This window comes from Crassostrea angulata, chromosome 8 (genome assembly GCF_025612915.1).
Source record: "Crassostrea angulata isolate pt1a10 chromosome 8, ASM2561291v2, whole genome shotgun sequence".
In the NCBI taxonomy this organism is placed as follows: Eukaryota; Metazoa; Mollusca; class Bivalvia; order Ostreida; family Ostreidae; genus Magallana; species Magallana angulata.
The window spans coordinates 4477050-4502389 of NC_069118.1; the positions used below are offsets into that span (position 1 = coordinate 4477050).

Here is a 25340-nt window from a genome sequence, read left to right on the forward strand (position 1 = left end):
AATCATCATCACCTATAACATTACATTGTATTATGATTATATTTTAATTTTGCACATCATTTTCAAAATTTGATGATTACAATAATTTTTTTAAATATCAGATAATCAAGAATTTTGTATCAATTTAATCTAAATGCTTTAGATTTGCAATTACCTTGATTGTAGTAAATAAGCAGAAGAGCAAAAGAAACTCAGTTATGTATTTTAAACGTTTGGATATAATAAAAGTATTTATTACCTTGATGCAAGCATCCTGCGAAGTTTGCAACTGCAATTTCCAAACAATATTTCTGTTCACCTTCATAAAGTACACATGTAGCGTTGATCTTAAATTAAATTTGCGACCACATTTTGCATCTGTTCCTAAAGCAGTGATCTGCTGTTGAAAGCTCTCAAATTTCACACAGTTCCTATTATTAGCACACCCCGAACATCTTATCAGCATCCAGTTAGTGACTGACATCTGATAGAGGACCTTAGCATGTGCATGAATGGCCGGCGGTGACATTAGCAAACCAAATGTAGCAGAGGAATATGGGCTTTAGGTCATGACATTTCTATTGACCATGCATGCTGAGAAGCATGCTGAGAAGTTATTTACAGAATATACTGGAGTATTTTGATATTAGATATTTTCTAGTTGATAAACATGAGGTACTTCAAGAAAGCCAAAAAGTGAGTTGGTTTTTTTTTTTACCTAAAATATCCTACTAATACCAGAGGTAGATTTGTAGATTTATCTAAACTACGAGTACACTATTGAATTATAGCTTGTGTATGTTGTGATTTTATTAGGAAGGGGGTGGGGGTAATTGTTAGCTAGTGTAAGATATAATTTACGTATATATCAATATAATGATTGCATTTCATATGAGAACTGTAATTCAAATTTTACATCCTTTTACTAATGTTTGTTACTATCATCCAGCTCAAAGAATTTGACAAATGCAAATTTCTGGTAACCTGATTGTTTTCTCAAAGCTTAGGTCCTGTCACACCAGATTATAAATGTTTACAATTTTGCGCCCTCTGCACAGGGTATTGCACAATACTTAAAGGAAATAGTTTTAATGTCGTAAAACACAAATGCAGAGTAAAATGTTGTAATAAAGATTTCTGTTGAAGTGAAAAGAGGAACGTTCCTCAGATTCTTTGTGAAGATTTCTGTTGAAGTGAAAAGAGGAACGTTCCTCAGATTCTTTGTGAAGATTTCTGTTGAAGTGAAAAGAGGAACGTTCCTCAGATTCTTTGTGAAGATTTCTGTTGAAGTGAAAAGAGGAACGTTCCTCAGATTCTTTGTGAAGATTTCTGTTGAAGTGAAAAGAGGAACGTTCCTCAGATTCTTTGTGGAGATTTCTGTTGAAGTGAAAAGAGGAACGTTCCTCTGATGCTTCATAAGTTTTTATAAGAATAAGAGGAACGTTACTCATTTTAAATGTCTGTGTAATGCATTTAAATGTCAATGACTCGGGAAAATTCCATCAACTTTGACTTGTAAAGGCTTATTTTTGGCAAAAAGGGGTGTATATGGATGCAGATATGAAAAACAGGGTCAAAAAAAAAGGAATTTTGATTTTCCCTTTTTGATTTGGATTGTGTTTATGATAATGTCTATTTTTTTATTGTAGGTCCAAAATAAAGAAAACAAATTGCACAGCAAAAATATAAAACCAATATATCAATTTTCTGTGCATATGTGTACAGATGTATCATGCATATGTCTTTATATGTATTTCTTGTTGTACATCCCTTTTTTCAATGATATAAGATATATATGGTATAATAACAATAGTAGGATACTATAAACTAAACATTGTTATGCTCATGATTCTCAAAATATTACATAACAAAACGTTGGGTTTTATAAAGTAAAGTGTGCCGTGTGTATTTAATAAATTGCATAGAAATAAAGTTAGTCTTTTTAGCTTGTACTTTTTGAGATTATTTGGAACTTGAATTTGAGTTAAGGGTGTTGTTTACTCAGGGTTTGAGTTCTCGAATTCGAATTGTTAGAAAGTTCAATGTCATGAGTAAAATTTGTTCTAAACACAAAAAGTATCTGTGAAATGAATTATTATTGACATAACATTCGATATTTCTACTATATTATGGAATTATGCCAAAACAAAAATAAACTTTTAGCCAAACAGAGGAAATTCGGACTAAATTTTGCAGATTTTGTTTTCTGCTAAAACATTTTTGGAAGTACTCTAATATTAAAAGTTAAGGTTTTATATTGTAGTCTATATAATTTTGCATATTTTCTGGTAGTTTTACCTCATTTATTCATTATAATAACCGTATGGCATGATTTTAAAAAATATTGAAATATACTTAAAAACGAAAAAAGACACTATATCTCAAAATTTTGATCATTGACCTCATATAAATTATATGTCACCAGAATAAGATCAATATAAGTAGTTTAATACTATAAATGTTTTTGCATTTTCATCATTCAATTTTTTGTAAAAATGGATCAAAAATGGGTAGGAATTTGAAAAGTGATAGAGGAATTTCGGACTGGAATATTTATAAAAATTGTGAAGGAAACTTACTGCTATGTATGTATTTAGTGTCAGTGCCATTCATAAATTGTATTTCATTTTCAAAAGTGTTGAGCAATTTGTATTATTTTCACAATTAAGAAAATCTCAATCATAGTGTAAAATTTTAAGTGATTTTCCTTTAATTTTCCAAAAATATACAATGGCCATTAACTCAAAAAGTAGGTCATTGACGTACTTTTTTGAAAATGAAAAATAACACTACAATAAAAGGTCTATAACACACAATAGTTGGTTTTTCATTATCATCAGTGGAGTTTTTTTTCATTCTGAGTAAACGTCATCCTTAATAAAGTGTTTAATTGCTAGAATTTGTATTTGTTCAATAGCTTGTTAATTTCTTTTTTTTTACTAACCGGTCCAAGTTATCCCAGTTAAAATTATGCTCGGGAAAGTCAAGTAATGTGTTTTTAAAAACTCAGTTTCAACTTTTCTAGAAATTAATTCTTTCATTCTCTCATTTTCATTGCTCGTAGCGTTTATAAGCGTCCATAACTAATAAAATGAAAACGATTACATAGGTTAATAGCTTGTTTATTCTTGATATCTTTGATAGTAGATGGGGTAGATATAAATGTGCAGACACAATTTAAGTTGGTATGAATATACATACATATGTACCTATTTTTTTTTAAGCTCAAAGCGATGGATCTTAGGCAATGTATTCAGTCTATATAGTGTTGATTATTCTTTGTTTTGATGAATATTCACTAGTTGTTTTCGAAGGCTGCCTGTGGCGTAATATGGCGATGCCGTTAGAACTTGATAGAGTAATATATTCAGTAGTGGATTTCTTTATATCTTTTGTTTTTCATCTTACCTCACCAATACGGCAATTCACATATTACTCTGAGTATACTTTCATCGTGAAGTCGATAAACATTGTCATGAAATGAGGCAATCGTCGTCTATAATATCGCAAAGGGTTTGTATTTTTTTTTTAATTTCTCAAGTTTCGCGAGATTACATATATAGTTACGTCTTCTTAACTGACATTACGTGTTGACAACCTATTCAGCAGCCCAGTTGCATACTATATGGACAATGTTATAGCTCATTACGACCACTGTTAATGTTTATATCAATTAAATCAAAACATTTATATTGGTGAACATTAAGATATTGATTTTGTGTAAATATGTGATAAATACACTGTAATTGAAATTATAAACAATGGAACTTCTTAATGTATGAAAACAATACTTAAGACATACTAAGTCACCTCTAGCGGCCGCCTAAGTTTTGGGTAAATAGTCCTAGCTAAGCACTCTTCTAGTTACGGACTTAAGTCTAAGAATGTACATAAGTCCTACTTAAGCACTGTCTTAGACTTAAGTACCCTTTATGTTAAGAGCCCCTGTCCTTCATGATTGTAGAAATAAAGCACCAAACGTTACCATCTATAGTTTTCGACAGTTTAAAAAACAATAGTCGACAGATTTGGTTAAAATCATGACATAATATTGTTATTTCCTGTATGCTGAAAAAATATTTCCTTAAGATTTAAAAAGTATTTTTCCTCAAATTTAAAGAAAATATTAGACATAAACTAAGAAGTAAAAAAGATTTATATAATATATTTCCCCACTATTAATTTTTATTATATATTCTTACCAAAATTACACAAATTTAGACATGGGAAGCGATTTTAATACAGATTTCTGGGAAAATCCCTCTTTACAGTTTCTATAACAATAGTTCTGAAACAATTTAGTAACAAAAATTACAAAGCAATCCACAAAGGCACGAGAGTTTGTTTACTTCAAAGTTTCAAATGTGCTTGAACATCAGTTCCGAGCCTTTTCACCCCTGCCAAAACAACTGGTATCAAAAATTCAAATGACCTCATATTTTTACAAAAGTGAGAATGAAAATCTGGTAATTAGCACATTGTTTTTCATCTCATAAAAAATACAGTCCATGTCGCTTGCGGAAAACCCATAAAAACAAAGGGGAATTCGGGAATTATATTGCCTCAGCCATGTTGTGGGACCTGCAAATTCCTATTATTGGTTGTGTCTTAAATGTTCTTATCATTTACTGGTACTGAGCAACTGTAAGGCGTTATTCCGTCTACATGTATGTAATCTTTGTCAAACTTGGTATTTTTATAAAAAAGTTATACCAATCAATGTTTTCAAAACGAAGGACCATTGTTTACTTGTTCTTCCTAGGCATATATATATTTTTTTAAGTCTACCCATTGAAATTACTGGAGATACATCGAAATTATTACCAAAATAGATGATTTGTAAGATGGACTACAAAAATTTGTGCTTAAAACACAGAGGTTTTATTAACTTGTCATCAAATCACATTAATATATAAAGTCCTCTAATTATATAAAAATGTAAATATGGATTTTATGAATAGTTAGAATTTTTACAATTTAAATGTACATGTATATGTATGCATTAAATCGAATTTGAATACGTAAATCAAAATTTCATGCAAAATTATTTTCAGAAAGAAAAATCTTATAATTTTTAACTACTTCCGACATGCTAGTCGATGATTATTATAAACAGCTATATATACTTTGTTTTACTTCCTTGTCACGTGACCAAAGAGTCTGCACCTTTTCTACCTCATAAACCAAGAACTCCTCTCTGTTGAACAGTTGCTATATACATATAGTCTGTGTATCTCTGTAATCTCAGACGGCTTGATCTTTTCTATTGGTTATGTCTGTTGGACAATATAGCAATCTAATTTGATCAGATTGAACAACATTCTACCATGATGTCCCTGTCCGGACACTCTGTGTATCTCCTCGATGTCCTCACTGTGTGGTTCTGTCTGCTGGCAGTCTCCCAGGCGTATGGTGAGTAAACTTAACGTACAAGTTCATTCTAACAATAATCACGTAAGTATGCATGTTAGTGTACGTGACTGGACTTAGAATGTTTCACGTGTGAAATAATCGGATAGACTTCAACTGTTAACTTGTATAGACAAATGTTTTGTGACGACCAGACCGGTACAAATACCGGCACCAGAAGCGTGTTCAGCAGAAAGAGAGCACTCGTCAAAGTAAAGTGAATTTTGGCGAGCGAGCTCTGTAACAACCGTTAATGATACAACGCCGCTTAATGCTATAAATAGCATTAAGCGTTGCAATTGCAACGCTTAATGCCATAAATTCTTGCATTAATAGTTGACATCTTCAACTGTTAATGATAAATCGCCGCTTAATGATATAATTGTATCATTAAGCGTCACAATTGCACAGCAGCCCTAACGCTTAATGAAACAAGCAAATATCGACATCCTCAACCGCTAATGATACAAACTTTATATCATTAAGCGTTGCAGTCGCACCCTTTAATGATACAAAATTGTAATAAAGAATGTAAAAACATCTTTATCTTTTCCTCAATTGGCTCAACAATTGTACATTAAGTACATTAAGTGGTAGATAGAATATATATATATATATATATATATATATATATATATATATATATATATATATATATATATATATATATATATATACTGTATATATATAGAGAGAGAGGTGAGATGGAGAGAGAGAATCGATATATCAGACACAAATAGATAGATAAATGGATCGATGCAATGGTAGATGGATTGATGAACGGATAGATAAAATGATGAATGGACGGGTGTACAGATAGATAGATAGATAGATAGATAGATAGATAGATAGATAGATAGATAGATAGATAGATAGATAGATATTTAGATAGATAAAAAAACATCAATAAGTATAAAACAACAGAAAATAAACTGAATCAAACTCATTTTAATCAAGAGAAATTAAAAACAGACAAAATGTGAAATATATTCTGAAACAAAAACTTAAAAGATTAAATGTTGTTCAAGTTATTTGATAAACTGGCTTTTAAATAATGTTTAAACATCTTATCATTGCTTTGATATGGCCTAAAAAAATAGCACACGCAGGGCATTAATGAGCATCAGTGTTTATTAAGACTCATGAACTAGCATGATATTGATGAAAAGTTTTATTATATATGACCCCCAAGTTTGTTCTTTGAATATCTTGTTTAAAATATTCGTTACAAAATTGGAAATGTCTACAGCAACTGTCTGGAAGCTGGGTACATGTAAACTTATTTCTTTTTTTTCATATTTTGGTTTTTACTTTACTACCGGTAGTGTCAACATGCTCTGTTTCTGTATTTAATGTCTTGAACCTCAAACCATCGATTGTCAACCTCTCGAAGGTTAAGCCACGCATGGTGCCAAAATGGGGAAGCAATAACTCTTTTTAACTCTAAAACAAGTCCGCTTCCAGAACCTACAAGTCTTATTATTCGACGCACACTTACAAGTGAAGGGACAGAATGCAAAACATTTGGAGAAATGTACACCATTGGACATGGTGTGTCGTCAATGATGGTACGGAATAATGTGTTAACATTCCTAAGACGAAACCTATAACTAGGTTCCCTATCCAAAACAATGTGAAGTATTTTCCACCATATTTCTTTCGGCAATTCGATAGACGCGCCGTGGATATGGCTGTTATTGGTTTCCTTGTTTGATTTCTTGGAAGAAGTACTTGGACACGTTTCATTGTCTGAGACATGGCGCTGATTGTTTACACCAGGGAGCATGTTCTCGTTGCATTTGACAACAGTAGTGGGTGGCCTTTTACATGTTGAGGGTGTTTCTTTTTCCAGTCCGTCAACAGCATTGTCACAGCTTTCATCTGACTCTCTAGGATGGGGACTATTGTATTCATCCGAAACATTTGGTGGACTGTTGGGGTCAAGTAGAAAATCTTTACTGCATTCGTCAACAGTAGAGGGGATACAATTACTGGTTAAATTTTTTTCTTCTTCTATATCACCAACATCATTGTCACAACTCTCATCTGACTCTCTTGGAAAAGGACTTTTGTATTCATCCAAAACAGGCGGTGGACTGTTGGGGTCAAGTAGAAATTCTTTACTGCATTCGTCAACGGAAGAGGGGATACAATTACTGGTTAAAGGTGTTTCTTCTTCTATGTCACCAACATCATTGTCACAACTCTCATCTGACTCTCTTGGAAAAGGACTTTTGTATTCATCCAAAACAGGCGGTGGACTGTTGGGGTCAAGTAGAAATTCTTTACTGCATTCGTCAACGGAAGAGGGGATACAATTACTGGTTAAAGGTGTTTCTTCTTCTATGTGACCAACATCATTGTCACAGCTCTCATCTAACTCTATAGGAGAAGACCTATCCTCGTTAACAGAAATGTTACAGGCTGAAAACGTGTCATTTTCCTTCTGCTGAAAACTGTTTTCGCTCATCAACTCGTCTACACGACCATTCTGTAGTTCGTTTTCATTGTGTGTTTCAATATTTTCTATGATGTACTCTTTTGTTTGAGGATGTATGTCAATGCTGACATAGTGTTCACCCTGACCCTCTGGGAAATATCCAAGACAAAGCACGTTTAACCCTTCATCAAATTTTCCATCATTAGAAATAATTTTGCAATGCATTAAGCCATTTGCAGATATAATCAAAAATTGCAGATTTAGCTCTCGAGCTAATGCCTGCAAAGTAAGATTATCACCATACTCTCCGTTTTGTGACATTTTTTGAATATATTCTGCAAAATCTTGACAGACGAACGATCTATAGAACTCGCCATGCTTCTTTAAATGATCCACAGCACTTGTGCGGAGACTAGAAGCTGTTCTAAAAATGCCAATCATTGATAGTTGATGAACTACTGCCTCAAATTGGCAGTTACCATCTCCCTTAGGATCAAACAAAAATGTGACTGAATCGTTTTCTATTAAATCTAGGCCTTCCAATCTGTCTGTATGAGAGAAAGGAATAAGATATTTCTTTCTGTGTTCATTGTTCATCGTATGCATTTTTCTGAACTTCTCTTTCTGTATTGTCTCACTTGTGATATTTTCAACCCCTACCCATTCTGTTCTAGAAGAACTCGACCTTGGATCTTGAAACTTAACAAGGTATTTATGAGATCTTAGCCTCCTTTCTACTATCCTTCCGGACAAAATATATCTGCGTCTTGGAATCCTTGATTTGCCTGTGGGGAAGCGAATCAGAACCTTTTCTCCAATCTCATACATTGATGGTAGTGACGCTTTCATTCTATATCGTTGCATTCTGTTTACGCATCTTGCCGTCGAGTTTCTCACCCGTTGTTTCAATAATGAAATGTTTGGAGTAGCTTTGTGTTTTTTGTGCTGTCGGCCAAAGTATATTTCAAACGGCGTCTGATAATTGAGAACTTCCATTGCTGTTGTGTTCATAGAATGCACGACTGTTGGCAGATCTGTTACCCAATTTGAACCTTTTGTCGAGATTTTGAGAAATCCAAGTTTTCTTCTTAACGTTCTATGAGACCTTTCGCACTTTCCTTGTGATTCTGGGTGATAAGGGCGACTAGTAATTTTCTTAACTCCCTTTTTTAATAATAGTGAGTCAAAGGATCCTTTAAATTCAGTCCCATTGTCACATTGAAGAACTTTTGGAGTTCCATATTCTAAAAAGACATCATTCATTGTTTTGCATACGAGTTTGCTTGATTTGTTTTGCAAAGGTCGACAAATCAAAAACCGGGAAAATACATCAATGACAGATAGAATGTACTGGTATGTCTGCCCATGGCATTGGACTGGTTCTGATCTCATATTTATGAGATCGATTTGCCATTGGTCACCGATATTTTTTGAAATGATTGATTTAAGTGGGGGATTGTTGGTTAACTTAGCATACTGTCGTGCATATATTTTGCTTTTCGCTAATTCACTTTGGATACGATGTTCACTTATTCCAGTGAACTCTTTTTGAATCCGATGGTTGAGCGCTCTAGCGCCACTGCCTTGAGCATCATTGAATTTGTTTTTAACAATATTTTGCAAATCATCTTTTAATAAGACTCTCTTGCCTCGGAAATGTAAAACGTCCCTCCTAACAGAAAAGTCAGATTTAGCACGATAGAACTGAAGGACAGCTCTTTTCTGTTCTAAGGATCGTTCTTTGACTGCCACATTAAATAATTTGTTTATAAGTGATAGAATGGTATTATATCTTTCTCTTGAAAACGGACGTATAGATCGAGTTTTCTTGTCCATGGCATACTCTGTAAGAGTTCTGTCAAATAAAAAAAAATCAAAGATTATTACACAACCACTAATGCTTGATAGTAATGTTATAGACAAAAACATTAAAGAACTAATATTATGACAAAGGCAATTCCTTGCTTTTTCCTGCCAAACACATTTTAATGACCAATTTTTTTTTTATTTCTAGTAACAGTTATGTGTATTTTATGTCTAACAAAAGGACTTATTGTCTATATGCAATTTTTTTTTTAACATGAAGAAATAAATTACTTTGTGATTGACATATCAAATGAAATAACGTACATGAATGTGAGTGTTAGCTATATTTTTACTACAGTAACTTGATCAAAGGGTCAGATTACATGGAGTTGCCAGACGCGGATCATCAGATAAGAAGTAACCCGTAGCGTCGAGTTTGATTTAATGATTCGCGCCTTGCAACGAGACGTGATCTGATTCTTTGGAACATGATCCCCTATGAAAATAAATTCATTAGATACCTTTCCGCAAGGTAAAATACAAAACAAAACAAACCATCATACTTATTGAAAACAATTTAATTCAAAGTATAAATTGAAAACGGTCTAACAAGCAAAATTGATTTATTTGGTACCACGTCATTAGCTTCAGAGCGGTGGTATAATGTAATACATGTAACTTCGCTTCGCTTCTTGTTTGATCTGCTGATTCACCCCTTGCTATTCCACATGATCCGAACCATTAGATCAAGTTATGATCATATATACTGTAAACCAAATTTTATTCGTGTCTGCTTTATTTCGCGATTAACTTTAGATAAACTGGTTTGCGACGACTAATGTTCGCTACCAAGCCTTATCAAGAACCCGTTGTTATACATGTAACAACCATACAACAACAACTGGTTTTTAGCGAGAAATATTCGCGACGACGAGGCTCTTATTACTTCGCGAAAATTTCTCGCACGCAAATAAATGTTGGTTAACAGCATATGCAAAACCGGAAATATAAATCTTTTGCTTTTTAAGCCGTTAGCGAATACGCTAGACGCTTTGTTCCAACTAACATTTGTGGTTACTAAGGCATGGAATGTATCATCTATGTTAGAAACCTTAAAGTAGCCCGAGTATCGCACTACGTCATAATATTGTTTCGACATTTACATAGCGTTTTAGATTCCCGGTATTGATTTTGCTTTACATCGCTCTTGTAAACAAAGGCAATAATAAGCAATTAGAACGGTAATATATATATTCTATGAGAGATAGAAATGATTCATGTTGAGAAACTCGATTCTGTTAAAGTAAAATGAAAAACGAAGTTTCTGATTAACCAGGGTCTCAGTTATGCTTATATCTTAGAACTTTGTTATGATGCCCCCCCCCCCCGAATTTTTTTTTCTTTTACTAAAACCGGTTTAAATTTAGAGACAGAAGCTATTTCGAATTTAATCCATCGTCAATTAATTAATGTTTAAATGAAATCTAAAATTGTTGACAGATCTAAGCAGAATACTGTATAAAATTGTGATTTTTACGGATTTTTTTTTCGTCAGGGTCTACTTGGTTTAGAGCTTACATGTATAGCATGAAAAGTAATCTGTCAACATATGATTTATTCTAGTAAATCTTGTTTCTAAGATGTCAATCTATAGACAAAAATTTAAGTTTAAGTCCATAAAATAGTAAAAAAAATGACCAAACACGATGCATGCATCTCATTTTTTAATTTATTTTTTTTTGATACATCAGGTCCATAAGGCATACTTAAATTTACTTACAACAATTTGCGCAAAATTATTGATGAGATATGGATTACATAAATGTTTATACTCTATTTTGTATGTCCAGTTCTAATTTTCCTAAAATTTGTAATTATTTAAAAACGGACGTCTGGCAAATTTCATTATTGTCAATAATTGTTGCAAGGGGAGAGGTGATAGAAAACAAACTAGCATGTAAACATACATATTGTCCTATGTATATGTATTGCTAGAATGTATGTCTATCATTTAAAACTAATCTTTTAATGATTGATCCCATTAAGTGCCAAGGATAGGACTACCTTAAATAAATGGATGGTAATGACCCGCATTAGTGGATTATTTATTGGAATACTTGTTGCAATGATCAATTATTCTAAAGCAAGTATAAAATACGAAACATATATATCAATGTTATTATCCAGCTTCCTATCTACCTGCGGTTTTGATAGAAAGTTCACATAGGAAATGAGACGCAATATTCTGAGACGTTCAATTTCCTATGAATGCACTTTGCTAATTCATGCGCCATGAGCACAAACGTCACCACGTGTTTTGAGTATATTTATTTCGGTAAGAATAACATTTAATGAAAAGTTCAACCTTATATAACCAATTGGATATGTACTTTTGAAAAATTATCAACATCGAATTATATCTACTCCTTAATTAAAAAGAGTTTTCTCTACAAAGTTTCTGGCACTATATTATAGCCGCGGAAGCGTACTTAATAACATGCTAATATGGCTATTTCATGTATGTTTCGTATCCCTGACTGAGAGCGTATATAATGGCTTTACAGCGACGATAAACATATATTTCATACAAAAAAAAACCAGTATGAATATAAATATAAGCATTGGATGCTTATTTTTGGATGTCGTCGGTCCTATGACACACCAATGCGGTGCAGACAAATTATCATACCGCGCTAGCGCGCGGTATTCAATTTGTCTGCACCGCATTGGTGTGTCATAGGACCGACGACATCCAAAAATAAGCATTCAATGCTTAAAAATACAATCGTAAGAGCATTTATTTTTTCATAAAATATCAATCTTGATTCCAGTGGGTTTTTTAAGCGAGTTCTGTGTGTTTGTGTTTGTGGAGAGAGAGAGAGAGAGAGAGAGAGAGAGAGAGAGAGAGAGAGAGAGAGAGAGAGAGAGAGAGAATCAAATTGATTCATCAATCAATATAATAAAAGCTCATTACTGTTAACACGTTTACGGTTCTCTACATAATCTAATGAAATTACTAATAGTGAAGAAAACAAGTTTTACGATGGAATATGCCTTGCGAATACCATCCCGCTTTCATGAATATATATGCGGTTTATCTGTTTCTATACATTTGTTCATTTATACTTGTCTTTAAAGAACAATAAATAAATGAATATATTGTTACCTGCAGGTTTTATACGATGTCCAAATCTTGTACTAGAAGGTATCTTTGAAAGTGTAAATGGCGTTCTCTGGCGTTTGGAAGTGTTGGTGTTGCGCACTGCATAGTCAATTTGTTCCGGTCATTATTCGATGTCAAAAAAGGGGGTCATTGTTTAGAACACAGTTCTATATATAAGTAATACATTTTTAGTTGTAAAAAGAAAAATTAGTTCGATTTTGTTTTGCGATTTTGAACAGCGTAATACGATCGATTCATCATTGCGGTGTGTGTGCGTGTGTGCGTGCGGGAGGGAGGGGGGTGACACATGCTCAATGATTTGATTGTTTCAATATTTCTAAAATTAAAAAAGAAGATTTGATATGTTTTGCTTTGTATAGTATAAACATTGTACTAAACTAAAATTACCTAATTAAATTAAAGTTGCTTTTTTTATCGTTGTAACGTATAATGTCTAATATGCATGACAGAAATCCGAATTAAATATTACGGGGAGGGGGTCAATTTTGTTTTTAATCTTTGAACGGCATGTGTGAAGAACAATTCTTACGAAAATTTCAAAACATAATCTACACTGCTTACATTTACATATACGAGGATTGTCCAAACAAAATCGAGGACACATGTAATTTTATTCAAAATAACGGCACTATTATCAGGAAAGCATTATACTATTATGATAAAGAGTATATTAATGTATATGTATGAAAATCAGAGCAATGTATATTTTTGTATTAGAGTTATCATTTTATATACATTGCCTATACAGTCTGCATGTTGAGTTATAACGACGTCCTTAAAAAGTCGTAGTCCTGGGTTTACCCGAGAGTGATTTACCGCATTCACAGTCTGACCAGAAGGTACAATCGAACGCTCCATAAAAATTGCTTGTTTCAATTGTAGATAAATTAACTCGAAATATTCTATGTTTTTTCCTGTTTCCAGCATCATTTCTTTTTGTTTCTATTTGTGTTTTACTAAAAACAAATAGTGAAACGGACATTCCATACTTCAAAGAAAGTCACTATCCGTTTGAATCCTCACTGAAGCCGCGTTCCTACCCCCCCCCCCCCCCCCTCCCAAGCACACACATATCTTACTCATTGATTGAGCAATTTTCTATAACTCTAAATTGTCCAGATTTCTTTTTTATTCGTACCATAAATCTGCCATTTATATGTACAAATTTAATTAGACTTGCAGATTTAATATTAACCACATCTATTGAACGATCTGCTTGGCTTGGTGACTCCACGGAAACCTAGTACATAATGGTAAAGGGGTCCGAGCAACCGATGCACCTGTAAAACCGGGTTTTTTTCTTATTTGTCTCAACTTGTATATTTGTTCCATTATATCCATTGTAGCAAAAATTTTAATAACTTCATAAAATGCATGGATATCATAAAAAAAATTCTTTTTATTTTATTTCGTTTTTAAAGTTTGAAGGATAAATCACATTTTTATAATGAAAAAAAAATAGTTAGACTGCGTTGATGTAGCCCCCCCCCCCTCCCCTCTCACAAAAATAAATAGATAAATAAATAAGACTAAGAGATACCATTCAATACCCCTTCTTTATAACACATGATCTATAAATTAGTTCGTAAGATTAGAGATAATAGATAAGTCCATTAGTTATATTACAAGAAAAGCTTTCCATTCGGCTCCCTTTAAGCAGCGGGCCTCCCATGGGCAATCACGCAAAAATCACGCAGATGTTTTAAATAAGTTCATTATCAATGTTTTTTGTATTCGCTAATTTACCTGTGTATATAGGCAATCATGTGAAATTGTAAATATATTCTCGCTTTTTATATTTGACACAATATAGCATCTGATTTTTTTCAATGTACATCGTATGAATATGATCTAACAATTTGTAAAAATATTGTAAAAAAAAAAAAGCTGTTAAAAGATTAATTTCACGCTATGAATTGTGAGCAAAGTGTATTTCAGCTAAAACTGATGTTACAGGCATGTAGCACCGTTTTTAAAAGTGGGGGGGGGGGGGTGATAAAAAAATTAATAATTCACCTTGAAATATTAGATCTGCCTTGTTTAAGCAAATATTCATCCCATTGCTTTATGAACACAATAATATTTCAATCATTTTTACAATTTTGTATCATTAAAGGGTGCGACTGCAACGCTTAATGATATAAAGTTTGTATCATTAGCGGTTGAGGATGTCGATATTTGCTTGTTTCATTAAGCGTTAGGGCTGCTGTGCATTTGTGACGCTTAATGATACAATTATATCATTAAGCGGCGATTTATCATTAACAGTTGAAGATGTCAACTGTTAATGCAAGAATTTATGGCATTAAGCGTTGCAATTGCAACGCTTAATGCTATTTATATCATTAAGCGGCGTTGTATCATTAACGGTTGTTACAGAGCTCAAGCGCTCGCTCTGTTCAACACGCCTCAGCAAAGTTGATAGAGCACCTGACTAGAGGGATACTTTTGGTAAATGGCGCCGATCTTTAAAAAGAGTATGAAAGATCCCATTAAATTATTTCAAAGTTTGCCTTCAACTCTATTTTCATATACAGGTATATCAATAGATACAACTGATTGTTTTAATTAAAGATCATTTAAATCTCGCTTATCTGGCCATGGATCATACAGTGGGGTTTTTTATCGTGCCGGTGCCTACTTGTATCTCGACACGATAGTTAATTTTAGTATTTTAACGACGGACAACTGTATGTTCTAGAGTCTTTTTAAAATTGTTTTTTAGAGGGTAATGGTTGTTTTGTTTTTTCTTTGCCTACTTGCTTGTGTGGTTTTGTTTTACTTAACAACCGCACAGAAAGCAAACGGTCAGGTCAGACCAGTAACAAGGAGTAGTAAATCGACCAACAAAAATGTTCAGCATATATAAAGGGTTAACATTTAAATATGTAAACGAAAAGATCAATCTAAACAGATAAAAATATGTATGCATGTATAGTTCATTATATAACTGAGTAAACCGCTCATCGCACAATGAGTTAATATACATGTACATCCCAAAAATTAATTTAGAAGTACAAATTTGTTCATTTTCATGCCGTATTGCGATTCACTCTAAATATTGAGTTTCTATAATCGCATGACAGTACAGTCATGATATACGAGGGTTGTTCGGAAATTATTGAGACAACTCGAATATTTTCTTTTCTAATTGACGAATTTTGGTGAAAATTGGTATAGTCACTGAAGAAACGCCAACAAATAATAAAACAAAGTAATATAAAAAGAATATTTAATATTTTGTTTACAACGATATATAAACAAGTCGGTGGTCGGGGTACCCGGCGCAGCCATGAACTTGGAGATTTAACAACTTTAACATCTATTTTATAAGTGTCCGTAGAATTACAGTTAATGATTAAAGAAATCAAATCAAATTTGTTCATTTTGCTATTCTTTGCGACTAACTTTTAATTAAGTTTCACTGATGTTCGAGTTGAAATATGAATATGGTACACACATATTTACCAAACAATAGAAATCTGAGAACGACTTTACATTGAATTTTGACGTCATGGCGGCGCATTAAATACCATCAAACTGGTGGAAATATCAGTAGAAGACCTTTTAAGGCCACGCAATTGCTTAAAATAACTATACGATGACAAGACAAGGTATAGAGCTTCAGTTCATCATATTTTTTTTCACTGATTGTTTAACTAGAATTAGGCCTTAGGGATTAATTATCAAGTACTTTTGACACACTAACCGTTGTCAACAATTTTGAAATATATATAAAAAATGACTACAGGAGACATTCACAGTAATTAGACTTTCGGGTAAAAATAACTCGACCCCCCCCCCCCAAAAAAAAAACAAGAATGAGAGAAAATGTAAATGATGACATCTTGAAATGAAAACAAAAAAGAATGATTATTATTTCCGTTTATTTATAAGGTGTTTAAAACACGGGAGCAATAAGAAGCGATAAAATGACGTTGCAAAAAGTTTGCGGTTGCGCCGGGTCACTGGACGAAGGCCCGTTGGTCAGCTTACTATGAATGATCTTTTCATGCCATGGACAGGAAACTTTTCACATTGATAATCTCTATCCTGATTTACGCTTAGGTAAAATTTCAAGAGTTTATCTTTTTTATTAAAAGAATAAGAGAAAATGTGTCAATAATTTCCGAACAACCCTCGTACATGCATGGCGGCATATTTATCATAAATAATACTGTATTTCCCGATGTCGTAATTTATTTCTTATGTACAATTATATATACTTTACCATTGCACAATGAGTTGATATACATCACGAGGATCACACTCTGAGTACACTGTGTGTTTATCTTCACAGTTAATGTCGCCCTCAACAAACCAGCGTACCACCTGTACCCTGCACCAGGAGTCGACAGATTTGACGCCAGTAACGCTGTAGACGGACGTAAGTCAGACCTGAGTGGACCTGGAGGTCAATGTGCTGTATCATATACTGCAAAAAACGCCACCTGGTGGGTGAACCTGACCAGCATCTACAGCATCCATCACATCAACATCTACTTCGGGACGGATAATGATCTACGGAGTATAGTCACATATTCTTCTACTATATTAACCCTTTGATTACATTTCTTTAAAAACTCAAATTATATTTATATCCACTGACTACTATATTTAAGAATTACCCTTTTGTGTTTGTAAAAGTTCGTTTCCCGATTTGACTATACTAGTTAAACAGTTATTTTGCTTGTTTATTTGTTCATTTCTTTACACTGTCGTGCATTGTTTAAACACTGTAGCTCGTTAAACAATCTTTGTTTAAATATCAATGATTTGTCATATTTTCATCGCTTTCATTTACAAATATATTTGATTATGATTTTCAGGCCCCGGCCATGAAATGGCCTGGGACACATAGTGTTACCCTGTTCCGTCATTCCGTCGTTTTGTCATTCCATCATCATTCACTTTCCGATCATATATATATATATATATATATATATATATATATATATATATATATATATATATATATATATATATATATATATATATATATATATATATATATATATATATATATATATATATATATATATATATATATATATATATATATATAAAACAGTTTCGGTAGGGCAATATAACCGTTTCCTGTGAAATATAATTTATTTTCCGGGAGGGCAATATAACTATTTCCGGTGTAATTCAGCAATGTTCAGGGCATAGTATTAAAATTATCTCATTTGTGACATAACGAGAAAAATGTTATGTTATATCCCTATTTACTTGCTAAGAGGACAATAACAAGTTTATTGTCCCCCAAGACAGCAACTATTTCACGAGGCGAAAAAAATAGGTATGAGAAGGCGATAGTAAGACATAAGGTATTGATGCACATATAAAGGACTAAATACATGCAAACGTGTTGTTTATTTCACTGCTTATCGTTTAAAAGTACTCATGCACAATTATTCCAAAATAATTTTGTTCTTTTTTTTTTCTTTTTTCTTTTTTTTTTTGGGGGGGGGGGGGTCTACAGGGCGTGTTTAATCCTCTTCTTTTAAAATAACGACTCCTCAGAGAAGTAATGATGTTGCCTAGATAAGCAAGCTTCTTTATCAGCTCATCTTTGATAGTGATTACTTTGTAGATTTTCGTTTTGTATTGACAAAGTTCATCCTTGGATTTTCGGTGTACGTCTCCAATACAACAGACAGACTACAGGGAACACTGTGTTACAAAGACGACAACTCTACAGTAGAAACCATGCCTGCTGTCTTCACCACCACCTGTCCTGTACATGGACAGTACGTCATCTACTACAACGAAAGACGATCAGGAGTTACCTACCCTGATGGCTACTATTACTTTGTTAGCATTGCCCTCTGTGAAGTGGAGGTGTATGGTGAGTGTTCCTTATTTCTAGAACTCAACCTGGAATCATAATGCTATGGAAGTTGATTTATTATTATAATTAAGGTCTTCCGTTTCCAACGGAAGACCTTATAGTTTTCGTACTGTTTCTTCTTATTATTAAGGTCTTCCGTTTCCAACGGAAGACCTGATTGTATTCGTACTGTTTCTTATTATTATTTTTTTCCACAAATTTTGTGCAGGCGATTTCTCAGAAACTGTTCGGCAGATTTTGACAATTTTTTCACAGATGATTGCCAGAGGTCATAATTCTAGACGTATTTTGAAATTTTGAAATCGTCACTTCCGGTACCGAGTTACGGCCGATTTTCTATTTTTTTACGACCTATTTTGTGCAGAGCTGTTCTCAGAAACTATAAGAGATATGAATAAGAAATTTTTAGGATAGGTAAACTATGGTTTGACATTACTTGGAGCTCGCTTGGGTGCGAAAATTGGGTAGGAGTTTTTAAAATTTTCCCCCGATTTATTGTCTACAAGATTTCTAAAAAGTAGCTCGATAGATATTCTTTAAACTTGCAGGGATAATAAAAAATGATAATATCTGGAAGTTTTCTATATTTTTTTTTCAAAATTTGTTTCCAGTCGTCCATTTCCTGTCCTGCGACAAAAACTTGTGACATCGAGATCTAAAAAAATGATAAGAACTTCAGACATTGTAGGATTATAGACCTATATTTGTAGATGTCTTTAAACTATTTTGTTTTGTTCGTCATAACTTCCGGTCGTCACCGGAAGCACTTCAATTTTTTTTTTACAAATTTAATTAATTTTAACATATAATTGAAATATAAGTATAAATTATTACATATAACATCTATCCGATGTTAAATAAACAAAAACATTCTACTTCTAGTGAGATCTCATATATTCTTTTTTAAACAAATGGTTTACTCGCGAAATCTTAAAAAGTGCAAGTGATTATGGCACCAAACTCACATTGATGACAGACATTTGATGGAAAATGCGTTTAACCGTTTCCATTTTGTCAATCGTCACTTCCGGTTCTCACTAGAAGGCTTTAAACAGATCAAGTCGTTTGAAATTTTCAACTGTTTTTGTTTGACAATTTTAGTTAAATTCGTAAACAATAAAGTACAGTTATCCAGTGTTTAAGAAATAATAACTTTTATTTTCACTGAGCACTTCCGTTTGTCAGTTTCTTGTCCCTAGACAAAAAATCTTGACTCCAAGAGATCTCAAAAATCGGTGATGACTTGAACAACTTTGTGGGATGATAGTCTAAAGTATGTGTACGTGTTTACATTATTTTGTTTCATTCGTCTCAACTTCTGGTCGTCACCGGAAGTGCTTAACAAATTATTTCCCTTATTTTATTTATTTTACAAGGAATGATTATATCAGTATAAAATCTTATCTATGTTAACTATACATTGTCATATAAGCAAACCTATTCTACTTAAGTGAGATAAATCAAATACCTTAGGTAGCTTTCCTTTTTACAAATTTGATACCCGCGAGATTTTAGTTACAGTAAGTGAAACACGAACCTTTTTTGAATGATAGAGAATTGATTGAAGATGTGTTAAATGGGTTTTATTTTGTCAACCGTCACTTCCAGTACTCACCGGAAGGGTTCAAACAATTCATGTTTTGAACAACAGGTTTAACAGACTTTCTTGGGTGTTTCATCTAGCCTGAAAAACAGTGATGTACACTAGGCAAATTTACAAAAATACCAGCTTTTATTTCCATCAATGACTTCCGTTCGTCCGTTTCCGGTCCCGAGACAAAAAACCTAGTCTCAAAAAGATTTCAGATTTGGTAGAGAGTATTGATGTTTCTTCGTATTATAAAAAAAATCGGACGGAAGACCTACTTGTTACTCGTAACGAGATCTAGTTAAGGTCTTCCGTTTCCAACGGAAGACCTTATAGTTTTCGTACTGTTTCTTATCATTATTTTTTAAGGTCTTCCGTTTCCAACGGAAGACCTTATAGTTTTCGTACGATTTCTTATTATTATTATTTTTTTCCACAAATTTTGTGCACGCGAAAACTATTCGACCGATTTCGACCATTTTTACACAGAAGATGACACTTGATGTAAACTTAATACATTTTTGAGATTTTTCCTGTCGTTACTTCCGGTACCGCTTTATCGGCAATTTTGTACTTTTTTACGACCTATTTTGTGCAGAGCTGATCTCAGAAACTATCAAAGATATGACTATGAAATTTTCAGCATAGGTAGTCTATAGTTTGAAGTTGTGCACTAATATTTTGTTTTACGCCAGTGGCGCTATTTCTTGGAGCTCGCCTAGGCACGAAAATTGGGTACGAATTTTCATTCAAAATTTTCATACGTTTTGATTTGTATCTTTTTAGCAGTTGATAATTTGTTAAGACATATATAACAAAAGCGGTAGATAATCATAAGTTCTTTCCAACGAAATCAAGAAAAAGGGACTGGCTCCTTTCTTTAGGGGCCAAGGCACTCGTCAACTCTATAACGAATAACTTAAAAATGATAAAGATTTTGTAATGCATTATAGAAGCAAAGTTGTTGATAGTATCAATATTTATCATAAAAAATTATTGCCACGCCCATTTTTTACTTAATTAGGGATTTTTAGGGGCCAAAGTACTTAAACTTTGACGCAATATATCTAGAGAAGGAGACATATTTTGTTAGACATTGTAGAAGAGAAAATGTTTGCACTGATGATTCTAATCGATTCCATTAATCAAAAGACCAAAGTATGTCCCCATTAAGGATCTAGAGTGCTAGCCCCTAAAATATTCAATCATTTGTACCTCAAAAATGAATAACAATTTTAGATGGGTGTAAGACACAAAATGCTAGTATTCGTGAGACCTTTTGAATAAACTAGAAAACAAGAGAATGGCCCCTGAAATTAGGGACCAATACACTCGTAAATGTCTTTTAAATATTTCTTTAAAACGATAAAGAGTCTGTTATTCATTATAAAACAAAGTAGTTTATTGTTACAATATCAGTTTGTGAAACTCATTGCAACACCCATTGATGACGTAATTAGGGATTTTATGGGAATAAAATCTTAAATCTTTAATCTGCTGTATGTGAAAAAGCAAAAGACTTTGTTACGCTTTTAAAGGATATTGACAATCGTATACATTATCAGGGAGTGGTTGAGGGAGGGGGGGATTCTGATATTCCATTGATATTTTAATCGTATCGTTTAAAAATTGAACGGAAGACCTACTCGTTACTCGTAACGAGATCGTATCTAGTTTTTTCCACAAATTTTGTGCAGACGATTTCTCGAAAACTATTCGACCGATTTTGACAATTTTTTCACAGATGATTAGACTTGATATGAACTTAATACATTTTTGATAATTTTCTTGTCATCACTTCCGGTACCGATTTATTAGCCATTTATTAGCCATTTATTACGACCTATTTTGTGCACACTAAAACTCTGAAACTATCAGAGACATGAATATGAAATTATCAGGATAGGTAGACCATAGTCTGAAGTTGAGCCTATTGTTTTTGTTTTACGCCAGTGGCGCCATTCTCAGGAGCTCACTTTGGCTCGAAAATTGGGTACGAATTTTGTTTCCCATTTTTTGTCTACAAAATTTCTCAGAGATGGGTCGACAGATTTTCTTGAAATTTGCATGATCGATTGAACATAACTTTATCCTCAGGAATTGATTTCATTTTTTCCAAAGTTCATTTCCTGTCTTCCGTTTCCTGTCCTGCGTCAAATATCTTGTGACATTGAGGTCTCAAAAATGATTAGGACTTGGGCATTCAGACTTTGTAGAATTATAGATCTATAGCTGTAGATGTCTTCAAACTATTTTGTTTTGTTCGTCATAACTTCCGGTCGTCACCGGAAGCACTCTAAAAAAAATTTTTGCATTAATTTTATTTCATATAAAATTAAAGTATAAGTATTAATCCTTACTTATGTCATATTTCCAATGTTAAATGAATAAAAAAAATTCTACTTCCGGTGAGATATCTCAAATATCTCAGATAGCCTTTTTTAGATAACTGTTTTACCCACAATTAAGATGTCAGAAAGTCAAGCGATCAACACATCAGACTAAGAAAGATAGAAAATGTGTTAAACCACTTTCATTTTGTCGACCGTCACTTCCGGTCCTCATCGGAAGGGTTCAAAGAAATCAAGCTGTTTGAAAGTTTAACTATTTTTCTGACAATTTTAGTAAAATTGATAAACAATACAGTTGTCTTATGTTCATGAAATTCTAACTTTTATTTTCACTGAGAATTTCCGTTTTGTCCACTTCCTTGTCAAGAGACAAAAAAAAAATGACTCCACGAGACCTCAAATACGGTGACGACTTGAACAACCAAACTTTGTTGGATAATAGCTTAAAATATGTATCTGTGTTTACCTTATTTTGATTGATTCGTCGTCACTTCCGGTCGTCACTGGAAGCATTTAAAAATTATTTTTCCCCTTATTTTGTATATTTTACATGGAATGAATATATCAGTACACGATCTGATATATTTTAACTATACAATGTCAAATAAGCAATCTAATTCTACTTCCGGTGAGTTATATCAAATATCGAATATCAAATTTCACTACACCCGACCCTTACATTACGCCCGACCTTTAACCTTTTTAGGCTTCCCCCGACCCATCACATTATTACACTACGCCCAACCCTTAACGCTATTACACTACGCCCAACCTTTAACCCTATTAAAATATGCCCGACGCTGAACCTTATTGAACTACGCCAGACCATTAACCCTATAAAACTACACTTGATCCTTAACCCTGCCCTATTACACTGCACCTGTCCCTTAACCTTATTGCACTACATCCGGACTCGTCATCGTACTACACTACCCTGGCATTCAACCCTATAACACTACACCCCGACCTTTTATCCTATTACACTAGGCCCGACTCTAAAACCTATTACACCATGCCAAACCTTTAACCCTAATACACTACACCCAACCCTTTAATTATATTACACTACCCCCGACATTTAACTCTATCACACTACTCTCCACACTTAACCTTATTACACCATGCCCAACCCTTAACCTTAATACACTACACCCGACACTAAACCCTATTACACTACGCCCGACCCTGCCCTTTGACACTACGCCCGACCCTTAACCTTACTGCACTACATCCGACCCTTAATCCTATTACACTATTCCCGTCCCTTTAGCTGTATTCAATACACCCAACACTAAACCCTTTTACACTGGGCCACCAACTTAACCTTATTATACTACACCCGACCCTTTATATTACACTACATCAACCTTTTATCTGTATTACACTGCGCCCCACACTAATCCCCATTACACTTCATCCCACACCTAACCTTATTATACTACTATAGTCTATTTATAAACTATATTGGAAATAATTGATAACTTCATATTTTTTAATGTTTTAACAAGACTGCAATTTGTTAGAAATGCTGGCAAGTTTTTTCTTTTCATAGGATGTCCTAGTGGGTTTTACGGGACTAACTGTTCTAACGCCTGTCCGGATACCAATTGTTACTGCCACATAGAGACGGGCACCTGTCAGGGCTGCAAACCGGGGTTCCAAGGTTACTTGTGTACATTAGGTAATTGATGTGCTATTGTAAATATTCAATCATTCATCCCTCTAATACATGTACTAGTATACTTTATATGCGTTATACATGAATATAAAAAACCCATTCAAAATGCTTAGATATTATTTTCGTTAATATGATTATTTCACTGCCAATAAAAACTTGTTTATTTATCTAACATACATGTACGATGTTTAATATTGACACTTCTATAAAGAAGGTAAGATATACATATTTTGTAATTATTCATGTATTTATACCCCCTACAAACTATGATTGATGGGTGTATAGGAATCACCTTGTCTGTCTGTCCACCCATCCGTCCGTCTGCACGTCCGTCCGTCCGTCTATTCGTCCGACTGTCAATTCATCCGTTTGTCTGTCCGTCTGCCTGTGCAAACTTGCCAGTCCATATCTTTCTTATTGAGAAACATTGGACGTTCTTACTTCACACAAAGATTGCTTATCCCCTGAAGGTATGTCATGATTTCACCCAAGGTCATTTGGGCAGGTTCAAGGTCACTGGAAGGAAAAGTGCAAGGTTCGTGTCTGAATTATATCTCCCTTATTAAAAAACATTGGAAGTTTCTACTTCACACAAAGATTGCTTATGATTTGAGATCGTGTCATGAAGTTGACCCAAGGTCAGATCAAGGTCATTGTTTTAAAATGCATAATTCCTGTCTAAGCCATATATTATAATGAAAAATATTAAAAAGCTAAAAGCTGACTGAAAAATAATTTAGGTAATTTTGGTAATTTGGTCAAGTAAGATTACAATAAGAAAAATGGTGTATCTATTACTTTCAAATAGAGAAATACTGAGCTAAAATATTTTCTTTGGGGGGTGGGGGTATCATTTGTGATCTTGCTCACAGTACCTCTTCTTCAGCTTTTTATGCAGTCGCAACCAAGGAAAGTATTGTAAGGTGTTACAATCTGATGTTAAAATATTTCTTTAAGAAAATCAAAAAGTGATTAATTTCTCACCAATGAAATACTCGAACAGTTGTATCTGTCTTCCAGACATTACGTATTCATATTTTTTCCCACACAT

General features: G+C 33.5%; 1 protein-coding gene across 1 annotated transcript in view; it reads left to right on the forward strand.

Moving 5' to 3' along the window:
- The first annotated feature begins 5177 nt into the window (after positions 1 to 5177).
- Positions 5178 to 25340, forward strand: part of LOC128157976 (multiple epidermal growth factor-like domains protein 10) — a 30533-nt gene continuing 10370 nt past the window's right edge. Inside the window, exons 1-4 of the mRNA XM_052820647.1 lie at positions 5178 to 5391; positions 17119 to 17346; positions 18415 to 18669; positions 24164 to 24292. Coding sequence (XP_052676607.1) covers positions 5307 to 5391; positions 17119 to 17346; positions 18415 to 18669; positions 24164 to 24292 — 697 coding nt within the window. The 5' untranslated portion in view covers positions 5178 to 5306. The remainder of the gene's footprint in view (positions 5392 to 17118; positions 17347 to 18414; positions 18670 to 24163; positions 24293 to 25340) is intronic.